The sequence below is a fragment of the Lynx canadensis genome, chromosome D2 (assembly GCF_007474595.2).
Source record: "Lynx canadensis isolate LIC74 chromosome D2, mLynCan4.pri.v2, whole genome shotgun sequence".
NCBI classification, from domain to species: Eukaryota; Metazoa; Chordata; class Mammalia; order Carnivora; family Felidae; genus Lynx; species Lynx canadensis.
This window is the reverse complement of record NC_044313.2, coordinates 56,613,930-56,636,090: the sequence shown is the minus strand read 5'-3', so window position 1 is coordinate 56,636,090 and position 22,161 is coordinate 56,613,930. Positions and strand designations below refer to the sequence as shown.

General features: G+C 56.9%; 1 protein-coding gene across 1 annotated transcript in view; it reads left to right on the top strand.

The window, feature by feature from the left end:
- Positions 1-22,161, top strand: part of COL13A1 (collagen type XIII alpha 1 chain) — a 147,210-nt gene that overhangs the window by 75,713 nt on the left and 49,336 nt on the right. The window contains exons 8-17 of the mRNA XM_030335305.1: positions 5,300-5,335; positions 6,066-6,092; positions 7,096-7,122; positions 11,643-11,669; positions 11,766-11,792; positions 12,581-12,607; positions 14,454-14,510; positions 15,599-15,664; positions 19,221-19,328; positions 21,679-21,705. Of these exons, the coding sequence (XP_030191165.1) occupies positions 5,300-5,335; positions 6,066-6,092; positions 7,096-7,122; positions 11,643-11,669; positions 11,766-11,792; positions 12,581-12,607; positions 14,454-14,510; positions 15,599-15,664; positions 19,221-19,328; positions 21,679-21,705 (429 nt within the window). The remainder of the gene's footprint in view (positions 1-5,299; positions 5,336-6,065; positions 6,093-7,095; positions 7,123-11,642; positions 11,670-11,765; positions 11,793-12,580; positions 12,608-14,453; positions 14,511-15,598; positions 15,665-19,220; positions 19,329-21,678; positions 21,706-22,161) is intronic.

Here is a 22,161-nt window from a genome sequence, read left to right as displayed (position 1 = left end):
GCACCGTTGGGCTACGAGCTTCTGTGTGTCTCAGAGGAACCCCCACAGGGACGCCCTGAGCCCGCTTGCTCCTGGCGAAGGTGGTGCTCAGCCAGGGGGCCACTAGAAGATGAGAAGCTCACAGAGAAATCTCTGCCTGCCTCGTAGTCTTACCACAGATTCCGTCGTGTCTATCGTGCCGGCCCTCCAACACCTCTCTGGCGATACCATGCCAACGAGCTCTCTAGAAGTCGTTGACGAGGCCCCACTTTGGAGAACAGGCCCCGGGGGTGGTAGTCTGCCCCAGCTCCCCTGGCTTCTGGCCCAGCCGTGCCTAGGCCTCGTCAGGAACCACACCCCCTGCACTGCATTTGACTCCAGTGGTGAAAAGGACCCTCTATTCAGGTAGCAGTGATGACTTCTATCTCCTGGGCACCTGTCCTGGGCACCTGTCCTATCCTACCTCCTTTGCTGAAAGCCCCCCTCTGCCCAGGCCTCTACCAGCCCTCCCAACAAAGCTGGGAGGCAGGCCCGTCTGCCCGTTTCACAGAGAAGGAAACTGAGGGTTTCATAACCCACCTGACGTCCCTCGGCTGGTCAGTGCTAGAGCGTGGCCTGGGCCAGGGAAATTTTAAAATGTTTAAAAGGGAGATTTTCCTTAAGGAGAAGAACAAGTTCTCCCTGTGGGTGCAGCGCTGGTGGTGGGAGAGGTTTTATGGTACCTGGAGGCTTGACCAAGCCCGGCCTCCTTCTACTTTGGTCTGTGGGGGTGACCATCACCCAGATGACGGTGGTCTCCCCTGATGGGCCCTCACTAGAGACCGGGGAAACCACCTCAGCGCCACCCGGAAGCCACCCAGGTCTGGTGAGAGCAGGGGACAGGGGAAGACAAAGGGGATGTTTATCATTCAGGGGTAGAGGTTAGGCGGGCAAACCCTCTGTGGCCAAGGATGATGGGGCACATGTGGCTTTCCGCACAGTCAGAAAGGGCTCAGAGTAAATGCTCCTAACAAGAACCAGCCTTGCCACTCTCTCAGGGACCACCTGCCTCTTCTTTTGATCTCTTCCTAAATAGTCCGAGCAAAGGGGGAACCATCCAGACACTTGGGAAAGGGATGGTTCACATTCCAGTGAGGCAAGATGCTGGAGTGGCCGCCCCATTAAACTGAGGGGGAGGCCGGGACATTGGCTGGCCCGGCAGACCCTGGTCAGGTCATCTGCCAGGCTAGGAAACACACCCCATCTCAAGGGGAGCTCTCTCCTCCCCGAGCCCCCCAGCTTTCCTTCAGGGTCCAGGAGGAGCCGTTTGAACGCCCAGCCCTCAGGCGCAAGGAGACCCACCAAGCTGGGTCGACACACCTATTGTGTTTCTTTGTTTATTCATTCCATTAAAAGTTGTTAGGCACTGACTGTGGGCTAGGTGCTGGATAGACAATGACAGTCTGACCACAGCCTGTTCGCCCCTTGGCAGAGAGACCAGCAACCCCATGGTGATTATAATACAGCAGGGGGCACCTGCCTTGGGGTGGGGGCAGACCGAGAAGCAGGGATGATCAAACTGTGATCAAAGTTGAGCAGAGGTTCCCAGGTAATGAGGCTGGGGAGGAGCTGCTGAGGCAAGAGAGGTTCTTATAAACCACCGGGTGAGGGATAGCAGGAAAGTTTTTTGCATAGCAAAGCAGGGGTCAGGCTAGCAAGGGGAGCGGGACCCCAGTTGTGAAGGACCTGGATAGGGTGTTCGGGAGTCAGGACTTTGTCCTGAGGGCAGTGGAGAGCCCTTGGTTTGCGTTCAGCGGAGGATGAACTTGATCAGATTTGTGGTTTGAAAAGCTCCCCTGACCCTTCCCCCCCCCCCGCCCGAGTCACCAAGTGGATGATGGTGCCTTTCTTCAGAGAGGGGAGCACATTCTGCTGGGGAAGAGGGGTCTAATTGGAACAGGATGAATTTGAGATGTCCTTGTAACGTCCAAGGGGAGATGTTTGCCTGCCTCATCGACTGGCTCACAAGAGCAGGTCATGTACCCCCCTCCGATCCCTATGTTCAGTGGCATCATGTTGGTAGCTTAAAATCAGCTGTGGTGGGAGGTATATTTACACCACAGAGATTGGCAAATACTGAGCCAAGCAGGACTCTCCTCTCCCACTCTCTGTCACCTCAGCCAGCGATTAAACATTGACCACGCAGGATCTTGTTTGAAAGATAGTCAGCACATGCTTGGAGGGGGAGACTGGCTCTGGGCGGATACAGGACTGATCCATTTTCAGGGGTCAGACAGAAGGGAAGGGAGAGAGAACCTCTGTCTGTCTATGTATGTCTACCCCGCATGAATTGCAGGTAGCAGGGGTCCACTTCCAAAAAGCGGGATCCTCCTGGCTCCTTCTCTACCCCGGCCCTGAATTAAGGGAAGAGATGTTGGAGAACAATGCAAATAAAACGTATTTCCCTTGTTCTTATATGGAAGGACATAGTGTTAATCCATAATTAATCTATGGATAAATTTATAATCTATAATTATAATATGATCCCAATCCCAGTGAACTCTTAATGGGGTTGGGAGTCCAACAGAATAACATTCATAAAAAAATAAGCTTTCAACAACAACAACAACAAAAAATAAGCTCTCATAAGGATGTCAAGAAAATACTGAAAAAGTTGAGTGCAGGAGATAGGGGTGGAAGGGACTGGCTGTTTTACTACGTATCAAATGTATTGTAAAAACAGAGCAGTTAAATAGAACAGAATGGGGAGGCCAGAAATAAAGCTAAACGCATCTGGGAATTTAGTCCGTGGTAAAGGTTTCATTTCACAATGGGAAGAGAAAAGTAGATGGTCCAGGAGATGAGGCGGGGATAAGCCATTCACCACAAAGTAAAGCTGACAAGCTTTACGGGGACAAGCTGACAAGCCATTCACCACAAGGTAAAGCCAAAAAAAAAAAAAAAAAAAGAGCTGCATATGTCCACCTCACTTGTTAGATCAGAATAAATACCAAATGGATAAAATACTTAGATATAAAACATGAAACCATAAAATACAAGGACAAAGCGTGAGCAAACATTTATTACATCCGCACTGAGGAAAGCCCTTGGACACATGACACGAAACCCCAGAAGCCATAGGAAAAGATTGATAAGTTTGTCAACACACACGTAAAACTTCCATCTGGCAGGAAACACAGCGTAAAAAAGACAAATGCCAAGTTGGAAGGAATATCTGTAGCACACATGACTCTCAGAGAGTTACTGTCCTTGACAAAGAGCTGTACTCAGGTCAATGGGAAACAAACCAGCTAGGGGAGCTTGCTGGTAAGGAATACAGACAGGCAGTTCACAAGTAAATGACCGGCCATTAAACACTGGAAGAGACGTCCGACTCCAGCCTGAAACTGAAGAGACGTAAATTAAAACCCAGTTCCAGGCCTCCCTGAGCGCCTTAGCCAGCCCAGCATCTCCAGGAAGTAGAGTCCCAGTTTCCATTTGGTCAGTGACAACATGCTTCCCAAGATCCTTGAAAAAGCCTTGGTGAGCCCCAGATTTGGCTCTGCGTCGGGGTGGGGGAGGCATCCTGCTCCCGGGACCGGCTCTGCAATTAGCAAACCATGTGATTATCCCTACCATGTAAACATTATCCCCAGTGGGACTTGAAGATGTTTCTTGGAATCTTCTCCTCCTGACCTTTGTCCTCAGGCCTCTCAGCATTCAGAGTAGTTGAAAGTTTACGCTGGGAGGTTCCAGAGGCCACACCACACAGTTTCCGGGTTTTCTCCTCAGGCCTATTCTTAGCATCACTTATCCTTGAGAGGAGAGAAGCCCAGGTCCCTCTGATGTATGAGTGGCATCTCCTCGCTCCGGCCCTTTGGCTGCCTGCCACAAGCCTGTCCCACCCTGTCGTATGCTGCGGCTCCCTCCCGACTTGACTGGTGCTCCCACCCTGATGGCAGGGTCCCCATCCCACTCAGCTGTGTCCCCTGAGCAGAGGCCTCCGGGCACTGCTGTCCGTGGCTTCGAGGAAGCAGCCTCCAGCAACAACCCAGTTCACTGGGATTGGGATCATATTATAATTATGGATTATAAATTTATGCATAGATTAATTCTCCAAGCAGCCTGGAGAATTCCAGGAACCTGGAATATTCCAGGTTCACGGCAGATGGATGCAGAGAAATCTGCCTCCGAATGGGGTCTGATTTTGAAACCGCCCCTCGGCAGGGACCATCCTCCATTGACCCGAAGGCGTACCGGGTCAAAGCAACCTTGCTTCATTCTGGTGCTCCTAGGTTCCATTCAGTCCAACAAACAGCTGCCATTTCAGCGGGCTTTCCCAGTGTCATCGAATGTAGTTCAATGACCCTGTGAGGTTATCCGGCGATCCCCACCCCCAAATGAGGAAAGGGAAGTCCAAGGAGGTTCGTCACACAGCCACCGCGGGGTGGAGGCAGGACTAGAACTCAGTCTGCCAGGCTCAAAAGCCCGAGCTTGAGAGGACATTGTAGCCATCTCAGTCAAAGGGGGATGCCAGGCTGAGGGCTAACCGTGTGAAAGGTGCGGTGTGTCCAGGGAAAGCAGGTGAGCGTGTGCCTGAGCAAAGAGTAGGGAAAGTGGGGCCGGTGGTGAGACTGAGGTCGGCTGTGAACGATACGTGAGGAGAAGAGACCGCCAGCCTTGACCCTCCTCAGCCCCTGGGTCCACGTGGCCTCACGCTGTCCTGAGCCTTGGCCAGAAGCCACCGGGCTGTGACCAGCCAGTTCTAGTCTCCAGCCCAAACACCAACACCTCCAGGAAAGTGGGCGTGAATGGGCACAAAGATTGGGGGACCCAGAGGTTACCCAACCAGGGAGCCCTGCCGGCCAGGGTAGATAAAAAAAGCCAGCAATCTGACCCATGTGGGTCAGGAAATACACATTCCTAAGGTTAGGTTCTGATATCTGCTGATATCCAAACCAACCTCACATAAGGGGCCACTGGTGATGACTGTGTCAATAAAAAGGACGCAGGAGATCACAGAGCAGGAGTTTGGGGTGCTGCAGGCTGGTCCCCGCCATCCTTGCTCTCCAGCCACCTGTTCCCATGTCGGGGTTCCAGAGCATGGAGGCAGTGAAGCCCCACGTTGGGAAACCCCGAGGGGTGCTGGCATCTCCTTTTCCCTGCTGCCCCCCCTCCCCTGTCCCTGAAGGAGGCTTCTCTGGTGTTCATTTCCATCCTTGTCCATCTCCCACAGATGACCCCAGAGCAGTGGGAGGGAAACCACAGACCCCCTGGGAGCGAAAGTGAACCAGGGGACTTGGTTTAGCTCCCATCTTCTCTCCTCTCCTGCTCTTTCCAGGGTCAGCCGGGCACTCGAGGTTTTCCTGGATTTCCGGTAAGTAGGGAGGGCTGAGATTGGCTGTGTCCCCGGTGACCCTTGGGCCTGGCTGGGTTCAACTTCATGTGGGGCCAGCCCTCAAGCTGCTCTTGACCTTCCAACCCTGGTCAGTAAGGACCCTCTCCTGCAGCCTCTCACGGAGAGCAGCCGAGGAGAGCAGCTTAGCACTTGGCCCCGAGTGCAGGGAAAATCGCAGGGAGAGGAAGACACGGCAGGACAGGGACAGGCGAGTGAAGTCACAGGCTGGGTGAGCCCCAGCAGGACACTGGAATGTGGAACAGACGATGCGCCTCAGGGAAGCAACCTCGAGGGGTCTACCGTAGGCTCTAAGAGAGAGCTGGCTCTCCTTTTCCCCAGGCCCCGGTGCTGGCCAGCCCCAGGCGGTCTAGGAACATACATTTCACTTTCCACTCGGAGCAAAGAGGAGGTCTGTGATCGCAATGGTGACTGTCACCCATCAGGTTGTCCCTCATGCAGTGGACAGGGGGCATTTCATTCACTCCTCACAAAGACCCCTCGTGGAAGACTCTGTTAGTCTCATCCCCATTTTAGGATAAGAAACTGAGGCTTCAGCTTACCCATGGTCACCAAACCAGTAAGTCGTCGAGCCTACTCTTGAGCTCTAACTTGGAGTCCAAAACCTGTGCCCTTAACCGCTGCCCCGAGCTGCCTCTTTGGCAGAAGACTTGTGATGCTATCCTCACGTTTGGCCTCTTTCCTCTTTCAGGGTCCCATCGGGCTAGATGGAAAACCGGTGAGTGCACCCTCTCGGGGTCCTTAGTCCTTCTGCAAGACCCTAACTCCGTGGGAGGAGCTCCAGATAGAATGAAAGTTCCTGGGGCGGGAAATTGTTGCCAATGGGAGGCGGGGAGGGGCCATTAGAATGAAGTGCCCCTGGCCCCAGCGGGCCTCCCCTGGGCAGAAGCCCATGCACAGCCACCGAGCTGAGCTCTCAGATCCAGAACAAGAGCCACTCCTAAAATTTGGTGATTCTGGGGTGCCCTTGGAAGGGGCTGCGGTAGGGAGTGAGGCAAGGAGGTGGCAGGGAGAGAAGAGGGGTGGAGAGCTCAAGGCACTGACTCTAAATGGAGCCTGGGCACCTGCTCCCCAAGGCCCCTCCCCTTCTCCTCGGGTCTCCCATCCCAGTTGAGCCCCCCACACACCCAAGTTTCCGTACCCCCGTCCACGGCTCCTCTCTCTGTCCATTTCAATCCTTTCAACATGGGCCCGAGACCCAAATGTTTGTGGGGGGGAAAGAGACCCCTTCCCACTCCTGGGAAAGAGTGAGCTGGAGGACAGCTCGGCACCTTTGATGCCCTCAGAGACGACAAGGGAAGGCAGCGAGTGCCCCACGCACTCCCTCGCCCCCGAGCGGCTGGCATCCTCCACATGAGGGCCTGGCCGCCCACCTGGTCAGTCCCCCACCGCAGGCCAGAGCTGAGTACAGCGAAGGGTTAGTGGCCATCTGTCTCCTCTCCCAGAACTGGCGTCCCCCAAAGCTTCCCCGGCTATGTGCCTGGGGCAGGGCTCTTGAGGGGCTGGCCACTGCTAAGTAAAGACCCAGCAAAGGCGGCAGGCAAATGGCCATGTCTGAGCCAGTGGGTCCAGGATGAGGTGCCAGCTCAAGGGAGCGAGAACACAGGTGAGGAGGAAGGACGTGCAAAATGAGCAGTGGGTGACGGAGGGAGCAGCCCCGCGGGCAGGCCGGGGGCTTCTGGGGTGCCGTGTACCTGGCACTCACACTCTTCTCCTTCCAGGGCCACCCCGGACCCAAAGGAGAGATGGTAAGACCCCCAGCTTTCCTGCCTTCCCTTGAGGGGTGGGGGGTCAGCCCAGGCCTCATGGGCCCCAGCCAAGCACCGCCCGGCAGAGGGGGCCCACAGGGACAGGCAGGTGGCTCCCCAGCTGTACACAACGCATCCCCTAGGTCCTGACATCAACGCAGCAGGGAGAGCTGGGCAGGGGGCTTCTCCACCTGATAAATGAGGAAAGGGAGGTCCAGAGAGAGTCTGAGGTCGCCAGTGTTCCACGGGGGCAGAGGCTGGTGCTCCCAAACTCCCCAGCTGCCACTGGTCTCGGCCTCGGGGCTCAGTTTGCATTCACTCACACGGGCGGGGAGCCCATCTGGCACTTTCTCTGCAACCGGCTCTGGAGTCTGGGCGCTCCTGCCCCCGTTGGGCACAGAGCAGACTCGGAGAAGCAGACTGTTACCCCCACCTGCTTCCGGGTCCCTTCCACCTTCTACAGAGCCTTTTAAAGGAATTTCCCGTCTCTACAGTCTTCCCCAGGCCACTCCTTCCAGAAGGGAAAGGCCTCTTCTTGTCAGGGGCCGCCCACTCCAGGGGAGGGGGCCACTTTGCAGCGGAACCGCTGGGCCATTAAGAGCAGATGGGCCAGCCCGGGGCTGGGATCCGTTCCAGCTTTGCAGGGTGGTCACCTCTACTTTGGGAGCAACCCTCCTGCCACCGGCCGGAACGTGCAGGCTCCCCGCCTCCCCGTCCAGCCCGGCTCTGGTGCGTGTCTTGCTCCAAGCGCAGACGTGAAAACACTCTCCACTCACAACTGGGGTGCGCCCAGGGCACGGGAGGCCAGAACCCTGCCCGCCGGAAGAGGTGGATAGCTTCGGGGGTGGGTAGGGAGACCTGGCCTTTGCCCCAGCCTCTCCTACATCGCACAGGACCCTTGAAAACTCAGCTCCCTCAGACCCAGCTAACGTTAATTGACGGTTTTCTACGTGGTGGGCACAGGGCTAAGCGCGATGCGTGTGTTATCTCATTTATCGTCACTATAACCCTGTGCTCCAGATCCTACTAGGAGCTCCGTGACAGCTGTAGAAACGGAAGCTCGGATAGCCTAAGTAACTGGCCTCAAGTCACACAGCCAGGGAGCATCCAAAAGAGGGTCCAAACCCAATTCTCTAATTCCTTCCCTCCACATTTCATTGCCTCTCTCCCTCCTTAGTTTCCTCTCTCCTTCCCTATCTCCCTGCCTCCTACCTTCCTTTAACACATTCTTGTCGAGTGTCTGCACTATGCTGGGCACGGCGCCAGCTGCTGGGGATATAGACAGGAGTAAGAAAGACACAGTGCTTGCCATGCTGTAGCTCACAGTCTAGCGGGGGAGCATACGCTTAAATAATCACTCGAGTCATTAACAAATTGCCTTGGCAATCGGTGCTACAAAAAGGCAGTGCCAGTGACTCTGAGAAGCCTTGGTGTAGCAACATCTCACCCAGGCTGAGGATCATTGAGACCTTCCGAGAAAGACTTGAACCAGGGCCTGAGGGATGACGGTTTAACTAAGAGAAAAAGGAATGGGAAGGAGCACCCTGGACATGGGAGAACAGCATGTGCAAAGGCCCTGAGGGAGGCAAGTCCTTAAAATAGCCACAGGACTGGAAATAGAACAGTGAGGCCCTGGAGGCTGTGGATGGAAGGGCTGGCATTGAAATCCAGGGGCCCAACCAGCTTTCCTGTCCGTCACAGCCACCTCCCCTTCAGGTGCATTTCTTGTTGTCCCCCCCCCACCCCCTCCGCCTCCCCGTTCCAAGCGTGCTGTGCACATGCATGAAGCAATGGAGACCATGGCAGGAATACACTTCCATGCTGCCATTGTTCTAGAGGCATAGGGGCTTAGATGCCAGGAGTTCGGGGTGCTTATTCCCTCAACCCTCTCCCTGCCACCTTCTTCCCCTTCCTACTGGCCTGGATGCTACCGTAACATAGTCCGTGGCAACCCAGAAGTGGTAATGATGGTCAGCTAGGCACTGTTTTGTAATCCTCATAAAAGCTTATTATCCCCACTCTACAGAAGGGGAGATCGAGGCACAGAGTGGTTGAGCGTATTGCCTAAGGCCACCTAGCTTCTAAATAAGAGGGCTAGGATTGAGACCCATGGGGTGAGATCGTACCTGTCCACCACACCTCCTTTCTGCTGCCAGGGCCTTCGGTCTTGAAGGAAAGGAACCCTTCTATGGGGCTCTTCCTCTGCCATCCCTCTGCCCCCTCCCCTTAACCACCATGAGTCTCCCTTGTCTCTTTGGGGGTCAGAAGTAACTTGGGGGGAGGCGGAAAGGTGAGGTGGTCCCATCTCCCATGAGCCACATCGGTGTGATAGACCCCCTGCCTGGGTCTTAGTCATCCATCAAAATCGGCCAGACCACAGAGCCATTAAGCTTCTGTTTGGCTTGGCCCAGGGATCCCGAGCTACTAATTCAACACTGTCTAGTGTAATTATCTTGGCCTGCTTATCATCTGTCTGTCTCCCGCTCACCTCCGTCCCCAGATGGTTTCCCCTCGGCTAGGTATCCCATATGGGGGGGGGGGGGCTCACTCTCATGTGCTTAGCCTGTGTCCCCACCTCAAAAGGGGATCACCCCTGCCCCGGCCACCCCACAGTAGCTCCGAGAACCTAATGTAAGGTGTAGACAGGATCAGGGATCCCACTCGTGCCATTAAGGAGAGCCAGGACTCTGAATTCACGTCTTATCCCACTGCTCAGGGCCGCCCGTCAGGGTGGGAGGAGCTCATTCACACCCAGTGCTCACAACAGTGCCTGGCACAGGGGAGGTGTGACAAGAGCCTTTAGCACATCACCCACGACCTGTCTTAAAGGGGCAGCCGCTGTCCAGCTAGATTTCATCGGTGCCATCTGTTGTTGGACCTTGAAATATTTAGAGAGACTTGAAATCCAGGTTTGTGTTGTATTCTCCTTGCTCTTAACTGTTAGCAGCTAATTGAAATAAAACATCAACACGATACCTCCGGGACCACTGTTGTCCCACGGGCCACCGTCTGGGATATCTGGACCGGATGCTCCAAGTCTCTGCGGTCCCCAACCTTGGTGTTACTTTCCTCGGCCCCCGGCCCTCCCCTTCGTCATATGCCTGTCTCTGTCGTGAGAGGGAGTGGCCCGGCCACCTGCAGTCTGCTTCCCTGCCGGATGCGTCACATTTCGCTGGCCTTATACCGAACACTTGGTCAACCGCGTGGGCTGGATGCCACATGGATTGTCCCGAGGCCACTTGTCCCCTCCCATGAACCTCCTGGGAATTTCCCAGTTTGGCGGTTGGTCCTGTCGACAAGTCAGGGGCCAGAGACGCTCCTCTCCCCCACGTGGACCCATCCCAGGGGGCCCTGAGTTCTTTAAGCCCCAAAGAGACCGGTCCAGCAGGTGGATCCTCACAGGCCCTCAGGATGGTGGCTGGAAGCGATCTCAGGGCCCCAGGGCCTGGGGCACTGCTGTGGCTCTAGCCAAGTCTAGAAGCCCTGCCTTCTGAGCCCCAGCTCAGTTCAAAGAGTGTGGCAGAGTGGAAACAGCAGGACCTTTGCCGTCAGCAAACCCGGCTCTTGTCCCAGTGCCCCCACTCACTGAGCCGCAGGACCTTGTCTCCGTCACCTCATCTGGGAGGTGGAGCTGACATAAGCACCTTCTTTGTGGGCCAGCGTGGGTGCGGCATGCTGAAAGCCTGCCTCAGAGCGGGTCCTCAAAGCCTGACGCGCCCATCCTCCCCTCTAACCTCCACGCCGGTCGTGCGGGCTCTCCAACACCAGCCTCTGGCCAGCTCCTGAGACAACCAGCTGAACCTTGTGTCCTCCTCAAGGACCAAGGGTCCACCCTGAACCCAGGCTTCTTTTTCAGCTGTGCAAACTTGACAAGACACCCAGGAGGAGCCCAAGGCCCCTTACGTTCCTCTGAGGGGCCCGGAACGTGGCTTAAGTCGCCAACATCCTGCTTCCTGTCTCTCACCAACGTTTCTCCAAAGCCCCCAGTGTCCACAGCGCGGCCCGGCCCCCCACACATACCCAGAAGCCCTTCTGGCTCCGTGGGTTTCATGCTGAGGCAGTGGTGGGCGGAAGATAGAATGTGCCGGTGTCTCCTAAGAGGCTTTCCACCTCTACTCTTTGGCTCCATGAGGAGATGGCATGCGTGGGGGCCGGGCAGCCCACATGGCAGAATACCACCCAGCGTGTAAAAGCGGCTCCTTCCCAGCCGGCCCGTGAGACGGTGATGGCGCAACGCCTGAGGGATGGCGTCTGTTCATCGTGGCCGCACGCGGGGGACAAGGCACGCCTAGTCACACCCGCTGAGGGACCGAGAAGCCTACGCTTGGTGTAGAGACCGCACCACCATCTCGGGCACAGGAAGACCAAGCCATGGGTCATGGAGCCCAGCCTTCAGGCCCCTGCATCCCAAAACCCACCTGGGGGCCCTGGGTCCTAGCTCGATCCCCACCCAGGCCCGCATCCCTGAACCCGCCCACCCTCTGGGCGCCCACTGACCTGTGTGTGTTTCCTCCCCGCAGGGCCTGATGGGTCCCCGAGGACAGCCGGTTAGTACCTGGCCCTAAGGGCCCCCAGCGGGGAGGCTTCGGGCCCCTGTGACCTCAGCTTCATTTTCTAACTCTGTCGTTTCCGTCTCTTCCTAGGGACCTCAAGGACAAAAAGGAGAAAAGGTAAGCCTGATGGAAATTTTCCAGAACTTTCATCTCAGGAAACAGCGCCCCCGCCCCCCATGTTAGAAAGCAGTCCAGAGCGGCTATTTTCAAATGTTAGCAGAACGGGGGCATCCCCGGCGGTGCTGCGGTGTGTGAGAGAGAAGAGAGAAGCTGCCTTTGGGAGGTGTTTCCTCGGCGGGAGGGGTGGCCCGGAGCCCGGCCTTTCTCAGACTCCCCTGCCCGCCCGCCCGCCACCCCCAAGTGCTTCCTGATGCGCCGCCGTGAGCTCTAGGATTTTGAGGTGTCAGTTTGCAAACTGGCTTGGCTCCCTTCCTGGCTGCCCACATTCTCCACCTCCTTACGTTTCTGATGGAGGCTCTGCTGGGCTTGCCTCAGGCGAATGGCACAGGAGCCTGGCACCCCCACCTCAGAGAAGGCGTCTCCAAGGGCCCCGTGGCCCCCAGCCCTCTTGGTGTCTGGAGTTCCCATCCACGGGCTCCTGCTCAGGGGCCACTGGGGGGACGCATCGACCTTTCTGGAAGATACCTGCAGCCAGGCAAGGAGCATAACTCCTGAGTGCGGTCGTGGCACGTGGCGGTATGGCAGCGGAATCCTGCCTGGGGTCCGTGGGGCCAGAGCCAGGCAGGCCCTTGGGGCTTCTTCTCTGCTGCCAGCCAGGGGCGAGGGAGGGAGTTGGTCCAGGACCAGAGCAGGGCCGGTGGGCCATGAGCATGTGGGGGGGGACCCCTGAGGGCACGATTCCCCCTAAAAGTGCCTAACGCCAGCCTCTTCTCTCCCTTCCCCAGGGTCAGTGTGGAGAGTACCCACATCGGGTAAGTGAACCCCTAAAACTGAGCCTCCCTGGGGCACAGCCCCCTGCTCACCCTCACCTCCCTGGGCCCCCAGCACCTACAGAGGTTGGGGAACACTCAGCAGCCCGCGCGGTGGCCGTGGGGATGGCTGGCCCCCAGGAAGGCGCCCCGGGGGTCAGCGGTGTGTTTGTGCAGAGCTGGTCTCCAGCGCCCATGTTCTCCCCCCCCACCCCCCCGGGTGTGTCTTTGTATGTTTGTCCCTGTGCTGGAGGGCCTGCCAGCCTTCCGGCATGTTTGTGTCTGGAACTCCGGGCGTCCGGCCCTGCGTCTCCTCCGCACATCACCTCCTCCGTGAGGCTGTGCAGCTTGTGCAAGTGTGCGTGTGTGTGTGGCTGAGTGCGTGTGTCTGGCGGCCCGCCCGGGCTGAATCAGAGGGACTTTTGGGTTAGTCATTATTTCAGATGACCCCAACCTCAGTGGTGGGAGACAACTGGGAGCTGGCCGCATCGATTCAAGGATAAAATCTCCGCTGTGCCTCCTTAGGAACAGAGGAGGCCCTCTCCGGGCAGGGTGGGGATTTCTGAGCTAGGAGGGTCTCCCAGTCGCCCCCCACGCCCCAGCTCCTTCCTTTTCCTTGCTCTGCCCCTGAATACAGAGCCCAAAGCCTGCTGCAGCCCATTAGGAAGCTTCAAATGGGTGCACTGATGGCAGGGGGTCATTCTTGGGACAGGGAGGGCAGGGACGTGTGCCCTCCATCGAGGGCCCGGTGAGCTGGGACCAGAAAAACGCCACTCTCGGATCCCAGTGGTAGGAGTAGGGAGGGCTAGCATCTTTAGGTGCCCATCCCTGTGCCCTGGGCCTTATCGTGCCCAGAAACACACACACACACACACACACACACACACACACACACACACAGTGTGGCTTGCCTGGCTGCCCAGCCCCACGGGGCAAGAGGACTGAGGGACTGCAGACAAGCACAAGTCAGGCTCGGAGTCCGTCTGGCTCCAGAAGGCCACTGGAAGGGCCTCACTAGCAGTGGTCAGCCACCCGGACTCTGACCCCTGGGATCCTGGGCCTGGGAGGGGGTCCACAACATGGGCAGCTGGGCCGGGTCCGGGCTGGGGGCACAGGCCGGTAGCAGCACAGACAGAACTAGCCCGTCAGTGGCATGATCTCCAGGGACGTGGGGGCCCTGGTGTTCCGGCCAGCCTGATCCTGATACAATAATAGAAGGTCAGCTGTGTTTATTTGAAACGATGGGCTCACAGGATTGTTATGTTACCCGAAAGAAAGACAGCATCCCCCAGCACCAAAGACAACAGGGCAGCAGACGCTTTGGCAGTGTTTCCTTAGCGAACGTGTGGGGGTGGAGGTGGGGGAGGGCTCTCTGCCCCTCAACCGAAGACAAGAAGAGGGAGAGAGCAGTAATAGAAGGCTCCAGAAGCACCTTGGCCACGGAGTGCAGCAAGCCAATGACGATGGCAGTGTAGGGCACAAGTCAGGCCGGGAGGAGAGTGGATTTGGTTGGGGGCTCAGCTGATGGACAGGGAGAGGCAGCTGGAAGTTTATCTGGACATGGGCAGGAAAGCAGGGGGCATCTAGGGAGAGTGCTCTGGTGGTTCTCCGAGGGGTTTGCAGGCATGGTGGGGTGGTAGGCCTCCAGGCCCACAAGATAATGGGGGACCTGGGCTGGTCCCTGCCCCGGTTCCAGCCTGCAGCATCCCAGGGAGGGAGGGAAGGGAGGGGTAGGGAGGGGAGGGGTGGAGTGCCCTGGGGTGGGGAGCAGGGCCCCTGGTGTGTGTGGACTTCAGCCCTCACGCCCCCATCGCCCTGTCTCTGCCACCTTGGTCCCCTCCCATACCAGGAGCACCCGAGCGGCACTTTTTCGTCTCTGCGCTCCAGTCAGATCATTACCCTGAAGGTTTGTGGATTCTGGAAGGACTCAGGGCCCCTCTCTGCTGAGAGGCTCCCTGGACGCAGAGCCCAACATTGCACGTCCCCAGACCCCACAGTGGGAGATGGCTGTGCTCTCGGGGCGGCCGCAGTCCCTCCAGGCAGCAGTGACCTAGAAGGGCCACAGCTGGGCTCCCCTTCTCAGCCCAGGGAGCCCCCACTTCTTAACACTCATCCCGGGGGCTTCGTGTGAGTGAAAATGCCTTCAGAAACGAGAGGTCAATTATGTGCCATCTTTGCTGTCCCACGGGTTCTGACCACTTCCTGAAGCCATGGGGTGCTCAGTTTTGATTGGTAGGGAGACTGAATGCAACGAGAATTTCCAGAAATGAAAATCACATCAGATAATGTGATGAAGAGTTGCCTCCCCCCCAAAAGTGGTTGAACATGCTGGAGACATCTTTGCCCAGCCTTTATTTTCCAAACCCCCCGGCCCCCCGGGGGGGGGGGGGAGACCTCAGTAGCACTTAGCCTGCGCCCACACCAGCCACACCCTCAGCCGGCTCAGCCCCTGGGAGCCCAACTTGGCACAGCCCCTGACCGTCCTCCCCAGATTTGCTGACACCAGCCCTTCTCGTTCGACCCAGAGGTTGCCACAGACCAGCTTGGCTTCGAGTACCAATGTAGCCAGTCCCGTGGCTCCCCACCGGAGCCTCTATGTGCTCCACCCTTGGCCAGACAGCCCCCATCCACCCCCAGGGACAGGAAGGGACAGCAGTGCAATGGTGGGCTGTGTGTCACGAGGCCTCTATGGCCCAGCCGAAGAGGCCCACTCTCCCGGGCCGGGGGTGCTGCTGGCCAAACCCCCGAGGGCCGCTGCCCTTCGGGGATGCTGTGCCATCCAAGGGCAAGCTCGGTGCTGCACCCCATGAGCCGCGAGAGGGCCCCGTCCACACCTTCCCTCACTGTGCCTCATGCTCACTAATCACTCTTCTCTCTTCCTCTCCTCCCCTCCCACTTGGCCACCCTGCCTTCCTGGCGACATTCGGCATCCTTCTGAACATCTGCGATCTTTGGCCTTTGCCCTCTGGCCTTCCAACTCATCTTTCTCCTCAGCTGCTGCCTCTCCTCAATTCAGTGCGACTGGCTCCACCCCCAGTCATAAAAAGGCGGACCTTCCAGGTAGACACCTTCCCTTTGTCGAGACCACGAGTGGCTTCCCCAGGGGCTTGGAGGGTCTCCCGGTCCCGACGGGCCAGCGGGGACGATGGACTAAGCCAGAACCTCACTCTACTTCAGTTACATTCGATTAGACAAAGACGGACCCACGAATGTCATGGATGTAGAAATACACAACACCCAAGCCCAGGAGATCCACAACTGTCACACACCTCTGTTCCTCATAACAGTCACCAGCGACAGCCACCACTGGGCCTGTGTGTTGTACAGATGTGACTTCATTTACTTCTTTCAACAGTTTTATGACTTAGGCATGATCATCCCTATTTATTACTATTACTATTATTATTATTATTATTATGAGGAAGTCAAGGTTCGGAGATAGTAAGTCAGTTGCCCAAGGTCAAGCAGCCAGTAACTTACAGAGCACCCAGCTTCTCAGACTCTTATTAGCTGTGGGCTTTGGGGCAAATTGCTTAACCTTTCTGTGCCTCAGGTGTTCATTTGTAAAACGAGGATAATAGCAGTTCCTACTGCGCGGTGGGTATTGTGTGTGCAGAGCACTCGGCGTTGATCCTCGCATTGTTTCAGTGCTATGATTAAATCGAGGCTCTGAGAAGTAAATTTGTGCCCAAGGTCACGCAAACAGCAAGTGGCAGAATGGGAGCCCGGCCACCGGGTCTTCAGACCCCACCCTCCCGGCTCGCTCAGTTGGACCCACACCCTTTATATTTAGAAATGGATCACTTAGCGCCTGATCGCTTGTAACCTGAGTCTGAGGAGTGAGGGAATTTGGAGGGGGAATGTGGCCCACGACCAACAGGTGTAATGGCTATGAGCAACTGCTTCCTTCTTCCTGCCTTGTGAACCCAAGGCGGCTGGGAGAGGACCAGGTGACCAAGAACGGAAAACAAGAGACCACAGAGCCAGGGATCCAGGCAGAAGCATTGCCGCTTGATTCCAGGCCAGGCAGCCCGCGGCTGCCGCTGATGCCCCTGGCCTTCCTCACGCTGGCCAGGAGCTACCCCCAAGGCCGTGGGCATGCTGGACGTGGCAGGGCTCTGAGATGCTCCCTGAAAGCCTGACGGCAGGGCCTGGAGCCACCATCTGGCCATACTCAGGAGTCACGAGCCCAGAGGCCAGCGTGTCGAGGCACCTGGCTGCACGAGGCTGAAAACTCACTCCAATTAACAACTAAAAATACAGAGGGACACGTGATGCATGTGCCACCCGAGCCCACATATCCCATTACAGCGGCCAAATCCTCGAGAGTCTCCATGTGCTCCCAAGGCTTACTCCAAGCGCGACTCTTCAGGGGGCCCCCCGGCCGCTCAGAGAGGCACCAGGCCCACCCCTCTGTCACCCCCCCCCCGGCACCCCAATGTCAGACCCCATTCCAGAAGAGCTGTCTTGCTGTCAGAATGGCCATTCGCCTCAACCCCCGAGAGCCACCTCCTGGCCTCTGTTGCTTTAGCTGCTGTAGGCTGAGCCCTCGCCGGGCCCCAGGCACTGCTGTAAGAATGCCACACGGATTAGCTCTTGTAATGTCACACCAGTCACCCGCCAGGGCGGGTGCCGTCATCGTCATCCCCATCTTACAGATGAAGAAATTGAGAGGGGCCCAGGCTTCGATCCAGGCCACTGCGTGTTACTGCCTCCCTTTTCAAGAGCAGGGCGCGGGTGAGCCAGAACTTTCTGTGCTGCCCTGACCTGGTTTCCGGAGTAGGGAGGGAAGAACGGGGGCCTCTCCTCTGCCTGCCGCAGGTTTTGCCTGGAGAATAAGATTTTTATGCTGTCGGCCCTCATGGGACATAGAAAGGCTTGTCCATTTCCTATTGATAGACCAGTATTGATTTTACAGGCTCTGTAAGAGGCTTAAACGTTGGGTCTAACATCTGCTGACAGAGGACACTGTATGAAATACGATGTACTTAGCAGATGGCGTTGGAGGTCACTTCCAAAGTGCAGAAAGTTGGACAGTGAGTCGTTTTTTCTGGGGTGGGGGGGGGCGCTTATTTGGAATGAATAAGAATAGTCCGGAGTTCCAAGTTTGGGTCCTGGCTCCCCACTGAATTCTCCACGTGGCCTCCGTCAGGGAGCTCCACTTCTCCGAGCCCGTTTTCTCTTCTGCGAAACGCGACTTGTGACCCATCGCTGCCCCTGCCTCCTCCACCATGGACGCTCCGCGCCGTCCAGCGGCTTCTCAGAGCGGGCAGCAGGACGAAACCCCGGGTCATCTGCGCCAGCACGTCCCGGCCAAGAGAGGTTGAAGCAGGTGCTGCTAGGATCCCACAGTCCTCCTTCTGAAGCTGGGCGCCCCCACCCGTACTCATCATTTCCTCCTGTGGGAATTGCCGAGAGCACACTGAAGCCGCACCTCCGGCCGCCTGTGTCCCCCTGCATCCCAGCCTGGAGCTCTCGCACGCCTGCCCGGCCATCTGCAGGGATGGGCTCCCTCTCACAGGAGTTGGGCCCAGATGGTCCGTGGGGAGGTCGCTTAGAAAATAATATGACAGCATCGGTCTAGATCTAGGATGATTCGGCTTGGCCCCCAGTCCCATGATCTGGGTCACATGGCCAGGCTCTCTCCTCCTCCTGAGGGGGACCCGATGCCACCCCTAGCTCCCTGGGCCCTCGGTCCACCCTGAGCACAGGGACGGTGGGTGACAAAGGCTGGGCTCAGAGCAGCTGACTGAGGAGTAGGGGTGGGGCAAAAGAACACTAACCGAGACCCATACAGGCATAAAGCACTTTACGGTTTCAAAACTCAACCAAGTTCAGGGTTGCCAACTCAATTGTCCTGTGAAGCCAGGCACAGATCATGTAGGTGACAGAAGCAGGCCTCACGCAGGAAGGATGGGGGAGGGAAAACCCAGGCCACCTGCACCCCGGGCTCGGTCTGTGATCACCGGCAGGAATGTGGGCTTTGAGGGACAGGGCTCTCCCTGTGCCATCAGAAGCCCCCAGCCCAAATGTTCTACATAAAATCACTCACCCAGTTGTCTAGTGTGCCACACCAACTTCTGCGGCCTGTGACCTAAGGCCCTCCTTTGACCGTCTGAGTCAGACAATCAGACAGCAAAATCCTGCAGCAGGAAACGCAAGCAGGAATGTACTACTCTCTTTCGATGCCCGGCGGGTGGGTGTAGAGAGAGGATGTGACCGTTCACACGGAGGGAGGAGCCGAGGCAGGCCAGGCTGAGGACCACCTGGGCTGGACCCCGGCCATCTGACCAGGCCGGAAATATGCTCGAGGTCAGGTGGGGTCTTCTCGCTCACTCCTCTGCCTCTGGTCCCGGCAGGGCTCCTGCTCAGGGGCCAGCCGCTCGTGTGGCAGATCCTCTCTGGACCCCTCCTCTTGGGAGCCGAATGTCTTGGCCGTCTCCTTGCTGCCACTGGTCCCTGCATGCAGTCACCACCACGGCATCATCACTGTCACGCCCCACCGCCTTCCCACCAGAACCCACGATAGGGCCCTCACCGGGTGCATGGCACTGGGGCGGGAGCCGTTCCCCAGCCCTGAGGGTCTCCCTCTAACTCTCATTTCCACCAATCTCAGGGTGAACAGGGCCAGGCCGGTATCCAAGGACCACCGGGGCCACCAGGCCCCCCTGGACCGAGCGGACCTCTGGGGCCCCCGGGACTGCCAGGGCCCATGGGGCCACCCGTAAGTATCTCCTTCCTCTCTCTACCACCTCCTCTCCCAAGGTTTGTCCCAAGAATTCTCTGGAAGCATCCCAACTTTGCATAACTGACAAGGATCTGGGTCCCCGCCTAACAGGCAGAAACACCTTGGCAAGGCCATTGGACGTAGGCGGGTCACGCAAGAAGCTACCCATCCCTGCCCAACTCAACTGTTGAACTCTGGTTCTGAAAACCCAGCTCCTGGGGCCAGGCCTCAATTCCAGTCATTGCCTTCCAGGCAGGAAATCAGTAAGAGGTTGCCCCTTTCCCAGCCTCGGCAGAGACCAGCTTGGAAAGAAAGTTCCCAGGGCCACCTTTGAAGGCTGTCCCCTGACCCCTGGGCTTAGAAAAACCTGAGTTGGGGGCAGTGGGTTCTGAAGAAGGCAGCTAAGGGCCATCTGACCACCCGGCACCCTAATGAATATGCCTTTGCTGCTGTATGTGGGTTTTGCACCCCTGGGCCGCCTTCCAGCCAATCTGGATGTCTGGTAAGCCAGGGGGACCCTGAATCAAGCTTGAGGATTGGATCCCTGCTGTAGCCAAGGGAGGTCAACAGGTACCCCCTCCAGACCAAACCACGCTCAGGCAGTAGGTCAAGCCACCAAGGTTTCCAAGCCTTGGCCAAGACCCCGCTCTCCTGGCCTATTTAATGCAACAGAGAACCAGGGCAGAATAACCTGGACTTCTTTGCAGAAAATGGGTCCTCTCAGTCTTCGAGGTAAGACTAAGGCCATATGTTTCTGAAGGGGCAGGGTTAAAGGCAACATCTGTTCAACATGGTTTATTCACATGATTGAAAGAAACCTTTATCCTTCTTATGACAAAAGCATCATACATTCATTGAGAAAAATTTCGAAGACGGACAAAGTGTTTTAAAGCGTCTATTTTGCCCTATGCATAGAGTTGCCCGTTATTAACATTTCGGAGGGCCCTTCCATTTTTCTCCTTAGACGTAGCGGCACTCACGCATTTTCCAGGTCCGCAAGTGTGCTGAATAATATAACGGTTTGTGTCCTCTTATGTTTTTTACTTAATATCATAAACCACTCCCTTTCCTATGGCCGAAGTCCCCCGTGATGTGGATCTTAGGGCTGCTGCTGGGCCTATTTACAAATAGTTAATGAGTTCCTTCTGTAATATATAGCCTTGACCATAAATGTGTGTGTGCATCTCTGATTCTTTCGCTGCAACAGATTCCCAGAGGTGGGGAATTGCTAGGTCAGCGATGTCCCTGCCAAATAGTCCTCGATGACAACAGCTACTTTCCAGGTCACTCGGCCACAAACCTGGGCCCCTCAGCTGCTCTTGCCACCGATGCCGAGGTCCGGTGTAGCTGAGGTTGCTACCAATGCCGGGCAACAGCCCTGGCCGCCCAGGGCACCCAGCTTGGCACCTCAGCAATGTGGAAACCTAGCTTGCCAGCTCTCCCGCCCAGCTTGACCTCCACAATAGATTTTAAATATTTCTGTTTTGGACCCCAGGGAGAAATATTAGTCTCACTTCTATGGGTTTGGAGATGGGAAAATGGAAAACCTGAAAGGAAGTGAAATTTAGGGACCTGAACCCAACCCAGCCAAGAAAACCAACAAAGTACTCAAAATCCACTTCTTTGAGGACCCCTATCCCCCTGCCCCCCCAAACGTATTGGGTTCCTACTCACTGGACCCAAGCCAGATGGTTTTCTTTGTTAAGTTGTTTATAAAGAAGAAAAACCAGGAAGCATGTTTTGAAACCAATTGAAACAGACCAGATTTGGGCATTTTGGTTTTCTTCAGCCCACGTTTGCTGCCCACACCTATGCCCCAGACCACAGTGGAGCCACAGCCTTCCTTTGCCTCTCCCTTGGGCTCCCGCAGGCCCTGGGCCCACACCACCTCCCCACGGCTGACTGCCGTGGTCACAGCGCCCTGGGGCAGAAGGAGACAGAAGGCTCTTCAGGAGGCTGACAGGGCCAAAGAAAGGCAAAACCAAGGCTCTGTTGGGCAAGGTCGGCTTCCCAGGGAGGGGTCCCAATTAGGAGGCGGGTGGGCGGGGACCTGGACCAAACCACACTGTCAAATTAGCAGGATGCCTATTTTCCAGTGGGCGGGCCCAGCAGAGATGCCCACGGTGCCCACATGGCACCAAAGAGGCCCTCGAGCCTGTCGTCCCCGTGTGCCCTCGGCAGGTTTCAGATACCGGTCCAGGATCTTCTAGACCCGCTCCCTAGCACATCCAGAACTCATTATCGCTGCTCGGGCCCTCCTCTGGCCCGGCCTCCAACGCGCACACGCCTAACCTGCACTGTCTCCCTGCAGAGCCCATCTCCACTCACCCTGCTCTTGCCTCCACAGGGCTTACCTGGGCCTCCAGGACCAAAGGTGAGGGCCCTTTGGGGTGACGCACTGAATGGGTAGGAGCGCTGTCTGCGGGGGGAGACTCAGCGCCTAAGGCTGCTGAGTAAGGAGCTGAGAGGGACCTCAGTGAGGGACGGATCACGCCTGGCTCGCTCCCAAAGCGCCACTCCCCTCTTGGGAATTGCCTGGGTCCCCTAGGCATTGCACACTTTTGTGTGCAGGCACGATGACGAGTATGGGAGCCGCGGCCCCACCCTCCGAGGAGCTTAGAGTCTGGCTGGAAACTCCAGGTTGATGCCCGGGGCACTGTCACAATGTCCCAATAAAAGAGCGATTCACCTGGAGTCAGAATCGGAAGGGACCTGCAGGGTCATCGGGTTTCTAGTGAGACCTTGTGTGGAGGCCCAAAGTGTCAAACAGACTCTCCCTCTGAAGCTGGGGACCCCGGGGCTCTGGGGACAAGAAGTCGCAAAGCACTGA